This window comes from Macaca mulatta, chromosome 17, assembly GCF_049350105.2.
Source record: "Macaca mulatta isolate MMU2019108-1 chromosome 17, T2T-MMU8v2.0, whole genome shotgun sequence".
Lineage (NCBI taxonomy): Eukaryota > Metazoa > Chordata > Mammalia > Primates > Cercopithecidae > Macaca > Macaca mulatta.
Genome location: NC_133422.1, coordinates 14847573 through 14864678, shown reverse-complemented (window position 1 = coordinate 14864678; position 17106 = coordinate 14847573). Strand labels below are relative to the sequence as shown.

General features: G+C 32.4%; 1 protein-coding gene across 7 annotated transcripts in view; it reads right to left on the bottom strand.

The window, feature by feature from the left end:
- NBEA (neurobeachin) overlaps window positions 1-17106 on the bottom strand; it is a 742365-nt gene that overhangs the window by 499537 nt on the left and 225722 nt on the right. For 6 of the 7 annotated variants that reach the window (XM_028837519.2, XM_028837523.2, XM_028837524.2 and 3 more), the window contains 5 exons: window positions 15797-15977; window positions 13669-13799; window positions 11128-11235; window positions 5706-5874; window positions 4168-4263 (listed from right to left, as the gene is read on the bottom strand). In XM_028837519.2, the coding sequence (XP_028693352.1) occupies window positions 4168-4263; window positions 5706-5874; window positions 11128-11235; window positions 13669-13799; window positions 15797-15977 (685 nt within the window). The remainder of the gene's footprint in view (window positions 1-4167; window positions 4264-5705; window positions 5875-11127; window positions 11236-13668; window positions 13800-15796; window positions 15978-17106) is intronic. The other variant, XM_028837526.2, reaches the window with a different exon arrangement.

Genomic DNA, 17106 nt, shown 5'->3' with positions numbered 1-17106 from the left:
AAGAACCAATGTTTCAGTTACAGAGACGGAATAAGTGCTGGTGATCTATTTTACAACATGGTGACTACAGTTAATAACGTGTCAGTAGTTGAAAACTGCTGTGAATAAACTTTAAACATTCTTACCACAAAAAAAAAGATACGTGAGGTGAAGAAGACATTAATTAGCTTGACTTAATCATTCCCTAATGTATACAAATATCAGTATATCACATTGTACACCATAAATACATAAACTAAAAAAAGTTAGTTATGATTACCCTCTTGAAGCATACATTCTAATAAACAATTAAAGAAAGCATTGAATAGAAGAAAGGAAATAAAACAAGATGATATGAGAAAGAATAATAATGGAAAGGAAGCTACTTAGTTACAGGAGTCAGGGAAAGCCTCTTGGAGGAGGTGAATTGAAGAATGAGTAGGCACCAGTCACACAGAAAACTGGGAAAAGAGCCAAAAGCCAGTGACAAAATACAAACATCCTGAGGCATGAAAATGCTTGGCATGATTAAAAAACTAGAAGGTAGTCTGACTGTTTCATAGTGAGCAAAAGAAAGAATAACATGAGATAAAGTTGGAAACATAGACAATAGTCATCTTATCTAGGGTCCTTGTGAAATGTTACTCTAAATACTACTACAAATTTTATGTCAAGAAAGGACATAATCTGCTTTATCTTTTAAAACAATGAAATTGGCAGTAAAACTAAAAATAAAAGAATAACGATCAGTAAGAGAAGTAAGGAATTCACTTTGGAGGTGAGTATTGTAATTGAGGCAAGTCAGAATTAGAATAGTTTTGCTACGTTAAGGCATTTTAATTTTGTTCCAAAAATTACAGGGAGCCTTTTGAGAATTTTAGAAAGAAAAATTACTTTATTAAAGTTATTATATATTATAAAATATTTATTATATTAAAATGGTATATAAATTATACTTACTCTGTTACTATATTGTATTATATATTAGTGTTATTTCCAAAATTGTCAGTAATAAACTGAGAGAAAGCCCAGAAACAAAAAGTCCAATGAAGAAACTATGGCAATACTTCAAGAAGGGATTTGAGTCTGAACTAAGGTATTACATCAAAATTTTAAAAAAGAGATCAGAGAGCTAATTCAAAAAGAAGCTGAAAGAAGGGAGTGGGATGTGGAGGAGCTGAAGAGTAGTCCAAAAAAGGGTTTCTCAAACTATTTGTGAAAATTTACATTTATCTCCTCAATCCATCATTCGCTGACACATTTAGAAAATAAAATATAAAATTTTATTTACTAATTGTAGTAAATTACTAAAAAAATAAAAAATTTTAAAACTACACAAAATAAAAGCACAACTGTTTTTGTTATTTGATTAGGCAGACATAAAATTACACATCAATAAATATAATCAGACAAAAATAGCACAAAGAAAAAGAACACAATTATAAAAATGGCCTGTGTTGTTCACCAAAAGTGAACTGGGGATTAATTTAGACAACTACTATTACACTTGCAACTTTTCTTCATTACACATCATAACTAAACAAAAAGTTTTAGGTAGAGAATGATCCTCACCTCCCAAATGCCTATATGAATATTTTGAACAAACACTGAAATTATAAATAAAGTTTGTGATGTTGACAATGAGCTTTTTTGCTTGTTAATTTATCTAATCTAAGGTGAACTGGCAATAAAGCAACTCAGGGGAATAATAAATACCTAAATTGTTTTTGTTTTATTTCAGTAACACTCAAAGAGGAGAAAGTAATGTCACACAGGTATGCTGATGGAATGAAAACTCTTCTACATCTTGTATAGTTATAACAAGATGTAAGTTATATTTCAGTGACAGAAATGGATTCCAGATCCATGAATTTGCTATCTGTGAATCTTCTATTGCTGGAAAATAAAATATAAAATAGTCTGCCCAATCCATAAAATGACAGGTGATAATTTGAAAGATGAACAAAATCTGATCATTCCTAAAGACCAGAACACTTAATAAATTTTTTTCTTTGAAAAAGGGTCTTGCTCTGTTGCTCAGGCTAGAGTGTAGTAGGCACAATCACAGCTCACAGCAACCTAAACTTCCTGGGCTTAAGCAATCTTCCCACCTCATCCTCCTGAGTAGCTGGGACTACAGGCACATGCCACCATGCCTGGTTAATTTTTTAATTTTTCGTATAGACGGTGTCTCACTACGCTGCCCACCAGGCTGGTCTCAAACTCCTGGTCTCAAGCTGTCCCCTCTCCTCGGCCTCCCAAAATGCTGGGATTATAGGCATGTGCCACCAAGCTGGGTCGATAATTATTATTAAATTGTGAAACATGTCATAGAAATTGTGTACCTCTAAGATTTTAACTTTTGTGTTCTTTGATCATACCTACCATGAAAAAATATCTTTCCCTGTTTGGAAGCATTGAGTTCATGAAAAATATTTGACAGACACTTTCCCCCAATAACCACTGCACTACAGCATGCCATAAGTTATGATAATCTGCCATAATATCACATAATACAAAGAATAATAGCAAATTTACCACATTGGCCTTAAAGTAATTCAAAATTTTATTATGCTACTAACACCACTGTTCAGTGTAACTGAAACTATTTTCATAGCAAGACTTTCTCGACAACGTGCATTAATATTCTGATACAGGCTCCTTAATCTGGGCAGATACACCAGGATACTTTCCATAGCAGAGCCTTTAGAACACACTCCACCAGACAAACTCCAGAAGATGTCTGCTGACAATCTCATCCTTTTTTTTGGTTTGCACAGTTTAGAGCTAGATGTGTTTGTCAGTCAGCAGTGAAGTTGAGAACAATATTTTTCATTTCATCATGCTGTTGAAAGGTTGCACATTTGTAAAAAATAGTATCTGTACGTTCATTAAGTTGTAACAAAAATATTTTTGCTAGCTTTATTTGTTCCAAAAATTGCTGTTCCAAATGATTAGCTACTTATGGAATATGTTGAAGTATCGTATCACCTGGAGCTCGGCGTCCTCTTCAAAACTCATTCAATTATTGGCAGAATTCAGTTCCTTCCTGCTGTAGGACTAAAGTCCCCACTTTCTTGCTGGCTGTCAGCTGGTGAGTGCTATTAGCTATATGGTTTCCTCAGATCCTTGCTCCTCCATCTAAGCAATAAAGATCCTCCTTCATGTCAAATCTCTCTCACATTTCAAGTCTCTTGGACTTCCTGTTCTGTGACCAGAGAAGGAAACCCTCTTCTTTTACAGAGCTCATGCGATTAGGTCAAGCCCACCTGGATAATCACCATTTCTTAAAGGCTAATGTGCCATTCAGCATAACCTAATCACAGGGGTAAACACCATCATATTTACCATCCCAGGAATTTTGCAGAGTGTGTACACAGGAAAACCCTGGAGCTATCACAGAGTTCTACCTATTACAATCTTTTGTTCTGAAGTCAGTAATCTCATGTTACTCCTACCCAAAGATATTATCATTTTGGCTATTGTATTTTTCATCTCTAAAATTGTCATTTTTTTCTTTATATCTTCCATTTCTCTCCTCAATACGTTAACTTTTTTCCATTAAATTGAAAAATATCTTGAATATACATATAATGGCTTCTATAATGTCCTTATCTGATAATTCTGCCATTTCTGTTGTCTCAAAATCTGTTTCTATTCACTGATATTTTTCTTTTGCTTATGTATCACATTTTCCTCCTTCTTTGCATGTTTAACAATTTTTGTTGGATGTCTAACATTTAATTTTATGGTTTTTGGTAAGGACTTTCGCATTCCTTTAAACAGTGTTGGGGCTTTGTTCTAACTGGAAGTTAAATAACTTATAGATGAGTTTGATGCTTTTGAGGCATGCTTTTAAGCTTTATTCTAGAGTAGCCTTTATATTAGGCTCATTTAGTCCCACGACTACTAAATTGTGGCTCTCCTGAGATCTCTCCTGAGTGCTACCATTATGCATATTAATACACATATAATTAGGTATCCTTAATTTACAGATGATACTTAAAGAAATGTAATAAAATACAAATATAAAGGCTCTCAATAGCTAGGTATAAATACAATGTTTCATATCTCCATGAAACCTGAGGTATACACTTGTTTATAAACAATTATATCATGAATATTTATTTTATAACAATTCATGAAATAAGAATACCCAAACAGGTCAGGAGATGAGGTCAATATTACCTTTGTAAAATGAGTGGCCAAAGCTCTGCTCAGGAATTAACTTGGCAAGGAATCCATGGTTCAAACTTGGATGAGGGATAGATGGTATGACCACAACTGTGGAGAAAATCATGGAATCAAATTTGAGCCAGCATGTAACAACCTGCAACATGGTCCACTGAAGATCCATGACAATTCTATATTACTGCAACATGCAAACAATACTAGCAATAACAAATGCATTTCTGAAGAAAAGAGGTTAAGTATTAAGAGAAAGAAAATAATACACTTGTTAAGCAGAGTAATTCTAGCAACATACACAGAGACATACAAATACACAAGAAAATCAGAACTAGAAGGTTCACTACACTATTACTTTTTGTACATATAATGGATATAAAAGCATTAAAAATGAAAAGAATTAAGATGATAAGTCTGTGTTTTAAATGGTGAAAAAACATGAACTGGAATGGTAGGATGATGTTTAATCTGAAGAATAAAATTAAAAGTGAAAGTATATTATAATGAAAAATTCTCATGTTTAGGTGTTAAAAGTACATGTATCATGCAACAGCAAAATATTGTAGCTAAACCATAATCCATATCTATATGACATCAATAAAAGGTATATGAAATATGATATGCTTATGAAAAACAAGATGCAGAGATTTGACCACTAATTTCTACTCACTTTTTAAAATATCCATTTTATTTATAAATCATATGCATTTATTTAGGAAAGAAAATTTCAACTACAAATTAATCCAGTGGTATATGAAATAACCATTAGGTTATCAAGGTCTCACTGCAAACAATAGAGAAACAACCTTGATATAAACACCTGGAAGGAAATGACAATGATAGGTGTCCAATATTAAAATGTTAGTTGCCAGAAACTGTGTTTATGCTCTTCAAGTAGAGTGGGCAAAGCTAGTAATGCAAGAACAGATGCAACATGAGCATTTTCTGCAAATGAAAAAGGCAGCATGACCCAAGGTGGTTCATTGTTGTCCATGTTAACTTTCCACAAGTCTTTGATTTTAGTTGAGGCCACTTTGGTATAAAGTTTAGAACACATGTTTGATTATAAATCACTGACAGAATATTTAGATACTGAATTAACTATATACAGTTAAAAAAGAAAAAAATCCAACTTCTGAGCTTGGCTATAAAGATGTGTATTTTGACTTATCCTTGGCATTAATAACTCTATAATGACTTTCTACTTCCATGTTCATAAAGGTTAAAAAAGTAATACATTTAAAAATGTAGGAGTTACTTGTATATTAAATAATGGTATAAATTAATGATTTATATTAATAAATGAGAAACACTGAAACCAAAGCTGTCCTGATAAGATGAGAACGTCGCAACTATATAGAAATACCATTCATACATTTTTGTGGAATTAAGGAATACTAAATTAGCATTTCTATACCAACCATTCATAAATATTTGAGGTGATTATGAAGAGGTCCAGTTCAAAGCCAGATGTAAAGGTGAAAAAAAAAGGAGATACATCATGGTGAAAATTCAAATAATTATACAATGTTAAGTACCTGTACTTGTTGGTGAATTTATTTCTTGTCTGATGTTTCTACCTGGTTGGCTTCCAGTTCTTGTAGTCTCTCTCTGGGGTTCTAATATGTCACGATACTTGGAAACCATCAGAACCGAAATGAAGTAAACAACAGCCAGAGCTAAGAACTGTGCCTGTTTGCTATCATCCTATGAAAAATGAAAAGACAGTTTTAACACTCTAACTTTTTAAAGTATAAGTTCTTAAAGCACTAGAAACTGCTATTTCATTATGTTTATGGAGGCAAAATATGATATGTAACTTTTATGAAAACCTGCTGAATATATATTTTTATTTAATAAGTATTATTTAACTACAAATATAAAACTCCCAAAATATATCATCTATAGGTTGGAAAGTAATTTCCAAAAACTAGAATATTAAAATTTTATTATTTGTCTTTTTTTGTCCATTATTATCTACTACTTACATAACGACATACTATGTGTGCTTATAAAATACATAGATGGCACAAAGTTGAAAAGAATAATTTAATGTCCCAAATTTTTTAAAAATCAAGAGTTTTATATATTATAACTGAATAAAATTAATAGGATAAAACTACAACTGAAATACATATAAAATCCTAGCATAACTGGAGCAAGAGACTATATGAACACGAAATAGAGGAGAAGTAAACAATGGGGGAGCATTAAACATGAATTTACATAAGCTCAATATGAGCCAGAAGTGTGATTATGGCAGCATGAGAAAAAGTTAATTCAATCTTCAATCATATCAACAGGTAACATTTCACAAATCCTTCTAGACATTGGCTTAGGCAAAGATTTCATGACCAAGAACCCAAAAGCAAATGCAACAAAAACAAAGATAAACAGGCAGGATTAAACTAAAGAGCTTCTGCACAGCAAAAGGATCAGTCAGCAGAATAAACAGACAACTCACAGAGAGGGAGAAATTCTTCACAATCTATACATCCAACAAAGGACTAATAGCCACAATCTACAAGGAACTCAAACAAATTAGGAAAAAAAAAAAAAAAAAAACAAAAAAAACAACTCATCTAAAAGTGGGCTAAAGACATAGACAATCCTCAAAAGAAGATACACAAATGGCCAACAAATACATGAAAAATGCTCAACATCACTAATTATCAGGGAAATGCAAATCAAAACCACAGTGTAATACCACCTTACTCTCACAAGAATGGCCATAATAAAAAAAAAAAAAATAGATATTAGCACAGATGCCATGAAAAGGAAACACTTCTACACTGCTGGTGGGAATGTAAACCAGTATAACCACTGTGGAAAACAGTGTGGAGATTTCCTAAAGAACTAAAAGAATTATCATTTGATCCCGGAATCCCACTACTGGGTATTTACCCAGAGGAAAAGAAGTCATTATATGAAAAAGATATTTGCACATGCATGTTTATAGCAGCACAATTTTCAATCGCAAAAATGTGGAACCAGCCCAAACGCCCATCAATCAATGAATGGATAAAGAAACTGTGGTACATATACACTACGTCATACTACTCAGCCATAAAAAGTAACGAAATAATGGCATTCACAGCAACCTGGATGGGATCGGAGACTATTATTCTAAGTGAAGTAAGTAACTCTGGAATGGAAAACCATCATATGTTCTCACTCATAAGTGGAAGCTAAGCTATGATACTAAGGCATAAAAATGATACAACGGAGTCTGGGGACTAGGAGGGAAAAGGGTGGGAAGTGGGTAAGGGATAAAAAGACTACAAATTGGGTTCAGTATATATTGCTCAGGTGACGGGTACATCAAAATCTCATAAATTGCCACTAAAGAACTTATGTATTCAAATACTACTGTTCCCCAAAAACCTATGGAAATAAAACATTTTTAAAAAAGAAATAATAGTCCACTATTCTGCACAGCAAAAATGACCTCTAAAACACTGCCAGTATTTCAGGCTCCTCATTTCCAAACTCAAAGATAAAATGGAGTTTTTCCAGAGGAGAACAGCAAATGGTAAAAGGTCTGAAAAAAACTGTCTAACTCAGAAAGCAATGACAGTTAAAACACTGGCTGTGATGTGGTAAGAGAGATAACTTTAAAATAAGTATGCTTCCAAAAATATAACAAGCTGCATGTAACCTTGAGAGCTCTATTCAAAAAGCCTAGATAAACTTCTTCCAGGGAAATAATGATAAGTATCAAGTCTAAATTATGTGACCTCTAATACACTAGAGTATATCTAAGGAATAAAATGTGAACCTTTATTAAGCTTCTTTTATAAGCTAGGTAAAACTGATACTTTCAAACCAAAACTGAAAGCAGTTACTGTGGCCTACAGATAATAGGCAGAATAAGAAATAAGGAAAACAAATAAGCAATAAATTCTAGTAACTTGATTAACAGGCACTTTATATTTATTACTTCATCTAAGCACAATGCAAACAAAATTCATAATTTATGTGCATTTGTAAGCAAAAAGCAAATAAGACATATTTACTGATGATTTAATAGTGTGAAACAGTCTGGCTAATGGGGAAAATGACCAAAATACATAAAATCTGTTCCGAATTATTGTCAATTTACTATTTCATACATTGTGGGTTACAGTTTTTCTACAGATACTTTGTCTTACAAACTGTTTAAAATGCATATTCTTTGCATTAAAAGCTGATAGGATAAACACAGAGAGAAGTGAAGAAATCAAATACCTAAGCAGTTATTACAAAGGAAAATGAAGCACAATCAGATTAAGAAAAGATACTGACCAAGAACTGATTCACACATTGCTCAAGCTGTGACAGATCATAATATCCCACAATACTTCTATTTCTAACACTAGAAACTCAGTACCAGGCAATCAGAAGGCATTTAACAAATATGTGTAGAATGAATGAATGAATGAATGCCAACTACAGAGTGGCAGAGCTGTAAATAACAGACACTAAACTGCTGTCATAGCTAGACGAAAACCTCCTTTATATATGGCATGAAAAGAGTTAGCTTTTTTTTTTTTTTTTTAATACAGACATCCTACACAATTGTGCTTCTTATTTCCAGTTCTGTCAATATAGATAGAGGCTAAACATCTGGGGAATGACTACATTTTTACACAAATTAATTGACTTGCTCAGGTATTTTATTACTGAGAAGACATGAGCTGTATAATGTTTCTCCTATCTGCTTTAAGTGTTGCCATGGTGTACCTTCCCAACAACATCAAGGTAATATAACTTGTGTTAATTGAGTTTATGTTATGTATTAAGCACTAAATCCATATTATCCTAAGCTTCCAGTTAAGGGTTAAGAAAAAGTTAAGACTCAGAAACACTGAGACCACACAACTGGTATAAGGTAGAGTCAGAATTCCAACCCAGATCTTTCCAAAGAATTCTCTTTTCATCACCATATTTCACAGATATAATGACTGCTGGGTTATCCAAAATATTTATAAAATATCCATGAATTTAAGAGAAATGATCATCATCTACCATATAACCTAATTCAAAATTTACTAACAAGTTAAACACAATGTCACCCTTAATAGAAACTCCTTCAGTATGTTATATGTAACATCTGACTGTGCCTTTGGAGGTGAAGATGTGTTCCATGTTTTTAATCATTCATTCATTAAAAAAAAAAAATCCTTTCCACAGCACATTTTTTTCATGATGACTATTCCCATTTCTAAATGGTTAAACTGTCAGTAAGAACGGTATCTTCTTTCCAAGCTTAGATTACAGTTTAGATTACAGTGAGTTCTTACATTGTGGTTTTTATACTTTACTGTAGTCTCCCTTTTAAAAAAATACCTTCCTTTTTTATTAATTATAAACACAATATAGGTTTATTATAGAAAATTTAAAACTACAAAAAATCATTAAAGGATAAAGAAAAAAATAAAATCTGTTTACCTAGAGATTATCATTGGTGGAATACTGGTATATTTTTTCAGTCATTTTTTAAAAATAAAGATGTACATATGTACGTACATACAATCAGTATACATATGTAATACTTGTGTAATATAAATATTTTTACATGCTGTTGCTTTCTCTTAAAATATATCATGATCATTTTCCCTTGTCATTAAATTTCCTTCAGAAATATGTGCTTAAAGGCTGAATAAGACACTGCCAAACGACTAGGTCAAGATTTTTTGGGCCAAAATTCTATTATTGGATATTTATAATGTTGCCAAATTTCCTGTAGACATCTCTGATGAAAACATTAAGTTAAACAAATTCTGACTAGAACCACTGGGTTCTAGTGGTTCATTGGGACATCAATATTTGTAAGAGTTTTAACCATACTGGCAAAGAGCTATTTGAAAGCTCAAACACTAGTTTGACAGAGCAGGTTTCGCTGCACCCAGGCAATGCTAGGTATGATCATTTAAAATTTTTTAGTTTATTTAATAGTGAAAAATATATCACTCTTGTGTTAATCTGCATTCTGTTGACTACTAGGGATACTGAATTTTTATCATGTTTGTTGCCTTGTGTCCATTGCCTATTTTTCTGTTGGTATGTTTGGAATTTTCCCAGCATTTTATAAATAATATATATTAAACAGAGTGACGATTTTTCTATTGTACATTTCTAACATACAGCATTATTTTATATAACCTAAACATATTTTAATCATTTTCTAAAGTACAAAGCATGCCATTCAATTTACCGTTAAATATAAGTTTCAAATATAACCTTTCTTCTACATTTCATATAGAATCAACAACTAAGTAAGAATCATCAACTAAAATAAGAAAAACAGAATTCAAAGTGGCTGGTTTATAATAACTATGTTAAGAGATGCTGTCAGCATTGAATCTGATGTGAAACACCATATATGTTTCTATGCAATTTCTGAAAAGGTCAGTCTTACTTTTACTTACCTGGAGTAACTGATCGTAAGATTGGAGGGTTCCATGACACCTCTTTAACCTATCTTTTCCCTTTAGCTTTATTAAGCTATCTTTCTAACTCCAATTCCCATAGATACCTGTATTTTTAAAATGCAGATTATTCTTTAATTGCCCCTCCTCCAAAAGCAATTGTCAGTAACACTTAATGAATTAATCCCTTTCATCCATAATGTAAGGAACATTAATAACAAATTTTTAGTACCTGGAAATGGAGCAAGGAATACTAACAAAGAAGTAGATGTTACAAGATAAAATTAATTATAATTTTTCAGAGCTAGTCCTATTTTTAGTATGCAAGCAACTTACATCAAAATTTCAGGCCATTTTTTAAAACTAACATTATCAATAAGTTTTCAGAGAAAGCTAAGGTTCAACCATTTTATAATGAGAAGTATGCAATAAACCAACAATCCCAGATACTAGGGAATGTCATTTTCATAAGCAGCTTTCTTATAAAACGTATTTCATAAGAATGACAGTAGAAGGTTTATTTCAGGGAAAGCAATCACGGATAACTTACCACATCCCGAAAGACAACAGCACGAAGGCGATTGATATCAACATCCTGAAGAAGTCTATCAGGATCCTTAATAGGAGAAAGGTTACCTGGAACATTTTCCAATGGAGTCTTTAAAAATAAAAAGAATTGTGAATAGATAATATATTACAGACAATATATAGAAGTATCATTTCTTAATTCATGCTAAACTGGCCACATCATGTATCTCCTCCTCTCTGAGTTGAGATTTATTTCTGTTCTCTACTCATGGCATGGTTTCCATACTAGCATTCTTGTTCTTCACTGGCACAGCTACCCTATAGACTCATAAAGGCAGGTAAGGTTGTGGAAGAATAAAGATTCATCTTGGACTTCAGAAGATTTCCTGAGCCTCACTTTCTCTACCTCCAGTTAACAAATCTCATTGAGTCTCTGGGTTCATTTATCCATCATGCTTTTTATAATATATGAGATTATTCTACTACATTACTATATGAGATTTTATATGTGTAACCATTTCATGGTCTATCCAAGGTTAGAAAAGGTAAGATTAAAAAAAATCAGTCACGGCCCATCAAAGCTGAAAGACATTAAAGATTGTTACCAACAAAACATTTTATAGTTGAAGGAACAAACATCTACAAATTTCAGGTAATGTAGTCACATAGTAGACTACTAAGTGAACTAGGTTCCCTGAAACTCAATCAAGTACTTTCTCACTTATACAGTGTGTTAAAAACGGTATAGATTAAATTAGATAACACGTATAATGCAAAATACAATTCCAGCCTATAATAGGTATGTACTTGTTGTTACTCTAACAATGAAAAATAAACAGGGTACTTTCTATTTCTCAATGAATGTCAATCATGATATTCTACCCCAAAATTAAAATGTTTGATTACTTGGTAGCACACCATAGTAAAATATTTAAAGGTTGATAGTATTTGGTTTCCATTACAATTCCAAAACTTCTGCCTATATGACCATCGGTGAGAAGTTAACCTCTCTGAACCTCAGCTACATCATTTGATGTAATAGACTAATAATATTTACTACAGGGTGGTTAAAGAAAATAATACATAATTTACAGCATAAATAACACAGACTTTAAAATCAGAAATATTTTCTTTTCTATATGATGTATTTCTCTACCCCAATCTAATTTGATCCTTATAAAGACAACATGATAGGAAAAGCTTGCGTAATTGTTCCTTTTCACACAGTATAAAAATGAGGTCGCATGAAGGTATGGAACTCATGCAAGAAACTTGCAAGAAACTTTCCTACTGTAGTCCCAGCTCCTTGGGAGGCTGAGGCAGGAGAATCGCTTGAACCCAGGAGGTTGCAGTGAGCCAAGATTGCGCCATTACACTCCACCCTGGCAACAGAGCGAGACTCCGCCTCAAAAAAAAAAATTACTCTAAAGTTACAAGGATCTATAACACATAGACACTGTCCTCAAGTACCTGTCTACTATGCCTATACAAATGATATGAGGCATTATTGATGATCCATTTGTATTTAATTTCCCAAGCAAATAAGAGCACTATGGAGTCCTGTGAGCAGCAAATAATATATAGTCAAATTACAAATGTTCTCTGAGAGTAGTGAAATGGAAAAAAGCTACAATACTGCAAATAACCGACTAATAGGATAAATATACAGTCAGTTTGCTTGCCATCTGCAGAAGTTTAAAGCAATAGAACTTTAAGATGAATTAAACTTCTATTTCATACCTTGACTTATTGAGCAAAAAGTTACTGTATCAACATTAAACATGTAATTACAAGTATAATGAGTGATAACAGACCTATGTAATTTTATGAAAACAACAAACAGAAGAAACGACCCTAGACTGACTGGGGTGGTAGTGAGGGTGTCAAAAAACATTTTCCTGAGAAAACGTAGCATTTAATGTAACCCAGTAGTTGCACAGATTTTAGCTGGATAAAAAATAAGGACGAATACTTCATGGAAAGGAAATTATATGAAAGTCTGAGAAGTTAGAGGAAATTGCTTCTTTTGATGGGCTGAGAGCTGCTGCCGGAGAAGTAAGCAAGGACCAGGCACAGAACCTCAGAAAGCATGTTAATGAAACCGGATGTGACACCAAGGGCCAGTTAAGCATATGATAAAGAGAGCTGATTTAGAAAGAAAATTAATAGTATATTTCAAAATACTCCATTCATGGAATGGGGATTCAATGAGTTTTTGTTGACTATTATGCCTACCCATTTAAAAGGAGAATTACTCATACATTAAACTCTGTGAAAATATATGACTATTAAAAATAGAAATAACCATTTTTAGTGCTAATTATAATATTTGTAAGAACTTTATCAAGTAGAATTGTTAGTAACTTCATTTAATAACCAAAACACACAAATCTCAGAGAAGTTAAGTAATCTTGGTAAGAAAATTGTGAAGCAGCCTAGAGCTGCCTGATGAGAATGCCCTTGCTCTCTACCACTGAGCAATACCATGGTACTTTGTTCTCATCAACTTAAAAAAGACTTTTTTCAGGTCAATTATATTTGACCAAAAAAAAAGTTTACTTACCTTCGAAGCTGCTGTGGCAGTCACACTTTGGGGAACTTCCTGAGGTTTACTGCTTCCATGGGAAGATTTATTTCCCCTGTCTCTCTGTCTTTGCCGACATTCTAAACAGTTTCTCACAGCAACACAACAAACTATTTAAAAATTCAAAAACATATTGTTAATATAAATTGTTGACTTTGATATCCTGGAAAAAGTTGCAAGTTTATTTCTTCTTCCCTTTCTTTCCCCTTGCTTCATAAATTATTAATCTTCAAATCAACTAGAGCAATAATTTTTAAAATTATGAAATATAATAGTGAAAGTACCTACAAAATATACATACAGCTAAAAATAAAACAAAATACCCATATACCACCAGCCAGCTGAAGAAATAAAACATTACCAGAGGCTCTGAAACCCCCAGTGTATCCTTCCTTATTCTATTACCATCTGAGCTTCACAGTTCTGAATTTATGGATCAATAAAATTTTTTTAAACTAAAGCTCATATTTGATTTAAAAATTTAATAAAGCTTCTGCCCTTAATTTGACTATCTTGTCGACTCTACTGAGTACAACTTCCCATTTCAGTCAATAATAGAGTACCTCTGTATACTCAAGTATCACAGGTCCCCAAATCCACCTTCCTTCATGTTGGGAAAGTCTCTGGGCTTTGACAATAAGCATTCAATATGTACACATTTTTATTTACTCATTTATTTTAAGAAGCAGTAGAGTACTGTGACAAATAGTACAGAGTTTGAAATCAGACCACCTGAGTTTGAATCCTGTATTTTCCGGTTTGGAGCTGTGTGGTTTTAGGCCAGCTGCTTAAACTATCTGTGCCTCAGTTTTTGCACATGTAAAATGAGGATGAACAAAGTAACTGCCTTAGAGGGTTGCTGTGAGGATTAACTGAATATACAGAAAGTGCTTAGAACAGTAAATAGCATAGGAGGTAATATAAAAATGTTTTATTATTATTCACTTATAAAAGTTTTCTGTGGCTGATGAAACAACTAAATGTGCTAGTAGTATTAGGATAAAAATGAAACAGGGAGTAAAGTCTTGGACTATATTTAAAAATAAAAGTGCAGAATAACCAAATAAATGCAGGTTTCAAGATATTGAGCCATTTTTAAAAAATATAATCTCTTTCTCACACAGTTCATTTGGCAGCTCTTGTTATACGTCAATGGAAATGTCCTTAATGGCCCACAGTCAGTTACCCCACACCTCTTGGTTGCCAGAAAGATCTTAATGTGGTCTATCTTTCTCTTAAAATGAATACAAAATGATTCCTCTCAGCTTGCCTGTCTTTAAATAAATAATATGAAACAAACGAAAAAAAGAGGTTTCATCCTACCATTCTTAAACCAAATCTTTGTTCCTTTCTTGAATCAGAAATGAATTTTTGACATAATCTTTAAAAGTTATGGGTGAAAACGGTACGTATCAGGAACGTCCTCCCTATTTCATGCCTTGCAGTTCTTATGTCCTGCTCATGATCTAAGGCAAGTACAAAAAGAGCAGTTTTCTGGTTGTTTTGAAAGTCTAAATAGTGTAAATAAATGTTCCTTTTAAGAGAAGTAGAAATGGTTCTTACCTAAGAAATTCATTCAGATTTACTAAGAGGTTTCAGTGCTAAAGTTTCACTGCCTCACAGATAAAAGGCGAACAGCATGGGTATAACAATGTTTATTAGGGACATTTGTTCACCCCAAGTAAGATTAGGATAGTTTATTTTAACCTTCTAGCATTATGTGTATCTGACATGTTTGTGGGGCCAGGACACTACCCTCCGTATTAGTTTACCAAAATTGGATTCATAAATGGATTTGCATTAAAATCACTTCAATGACAAATTGATAGTCTTATTGATTTTGAAAGAATTTCAAGTATATTTCACTCTTGATTTCAAATTATGAGCCATTAAAGATGATCAGTTCTGTGAAATCTCCAACGTGAAGGCATAATTTTTTAAAATTGAGTAATTCTGATTAATTATAAAAACAATCTCTATATCTCAAGATAATCTCTATATTATAAAATCATCAACTTAGATCATCAATATTTTATGTACCATAGCGCTTTATAAGGCTGATCTGTAGATAATTATTTGACATGCATTACTGTTTTAACAGACTTACCTAATCTTAGGCACTGTCGCATTAAACCCCCAGAAGACATGTTTTTCTCAGCTTCAATCTCACTAAAATTTAGAGAGCTTGCAAACACAAGTACATCAACCATAGCCATCAGCCGGCTGAGGAAAGTTACTGCTGTCTCAGCTGACATGCCTTGTGTCACTTCAATATTTTCCAATTCCGTCTTTAGAAAAGTAGAAGATTTAAGTCTTGTTTAAAATTTGGAAATTTGGAAATATAATACATATACATACATACTACAGGTGAACACAAATTTAATATATTTATCATATTTTATTAATAAAATAAAAGATCAACTAATTCCATACATCACCAGAGCTGGTTACCGAATTTGTTTACTTTACCTATCAATTATCCTTGAATAAAGGAAAAGCCCATTTTAAAATCAACATTAGCTTTAAATGTCTTTAGTTATAAAAATGACATTCTAAACTTAAGATCATTTCACAAAGATATTTAGAGAGAACCACATATATGTACTTATACTAGTTTTGTTTTGTAATTTATAAAGATTTTACATTGATATTTCTTTCCTAAAATCTTCATTCCCATTAATAAAAATATATGCTTTAATTTTTCTTTCCTATAGATTTATGATGAATAATAGGGAAAATATATGGTAATTTAACTTAGTATCAAAATGAGATGGCTGTCAAATTAGAGTACATAACAATTTCTTATCCATTTTAGAGTAAACTGAAACTACTAGGTACTTTACATGTACAATAAAACTCCAGAGTAAAAATAATCAAGATCACTAACTCGTCTACAGATATTTAACTCGTGACTTATAAAACACTAGTAATAAAAAGAATCACAGCATTCTACATTGGAAACTACTTTCACTACATTTCTGATTTCAGAGGGAATATTACAAAGTATTGTGTTTCTTAAAATGCACAACATTATGGTTTTTTAAACAATGTCAACATTTCTTATTTTGTTTTGCACCGTGGACTATATAGCATTTTAATTATTTTTGTTCCTTATGACCAGGCCACATTTTATCAGTGCCTCAAGGAACAAAGAAAGGGAATACTCTATAAGCAAAAAAAATATTATTTAAATTTTCTGAAAACGGGCACACTAGCCATTCCAATCAACATTACCTCTTAACCAAATGATAAATTCAACTACAAGGTTAGCATATGTAATAGGTATCTACTCCTATTCAATGTTTCATTTTGACATTGTTTATAGCCATCATTATACCTAACCTTCTCCCTCCTTGAAGAAGCAGGAGCATTAACATGGAAATGTGAGCAGAAAACACTGAAAAAAAAAAAAAACCT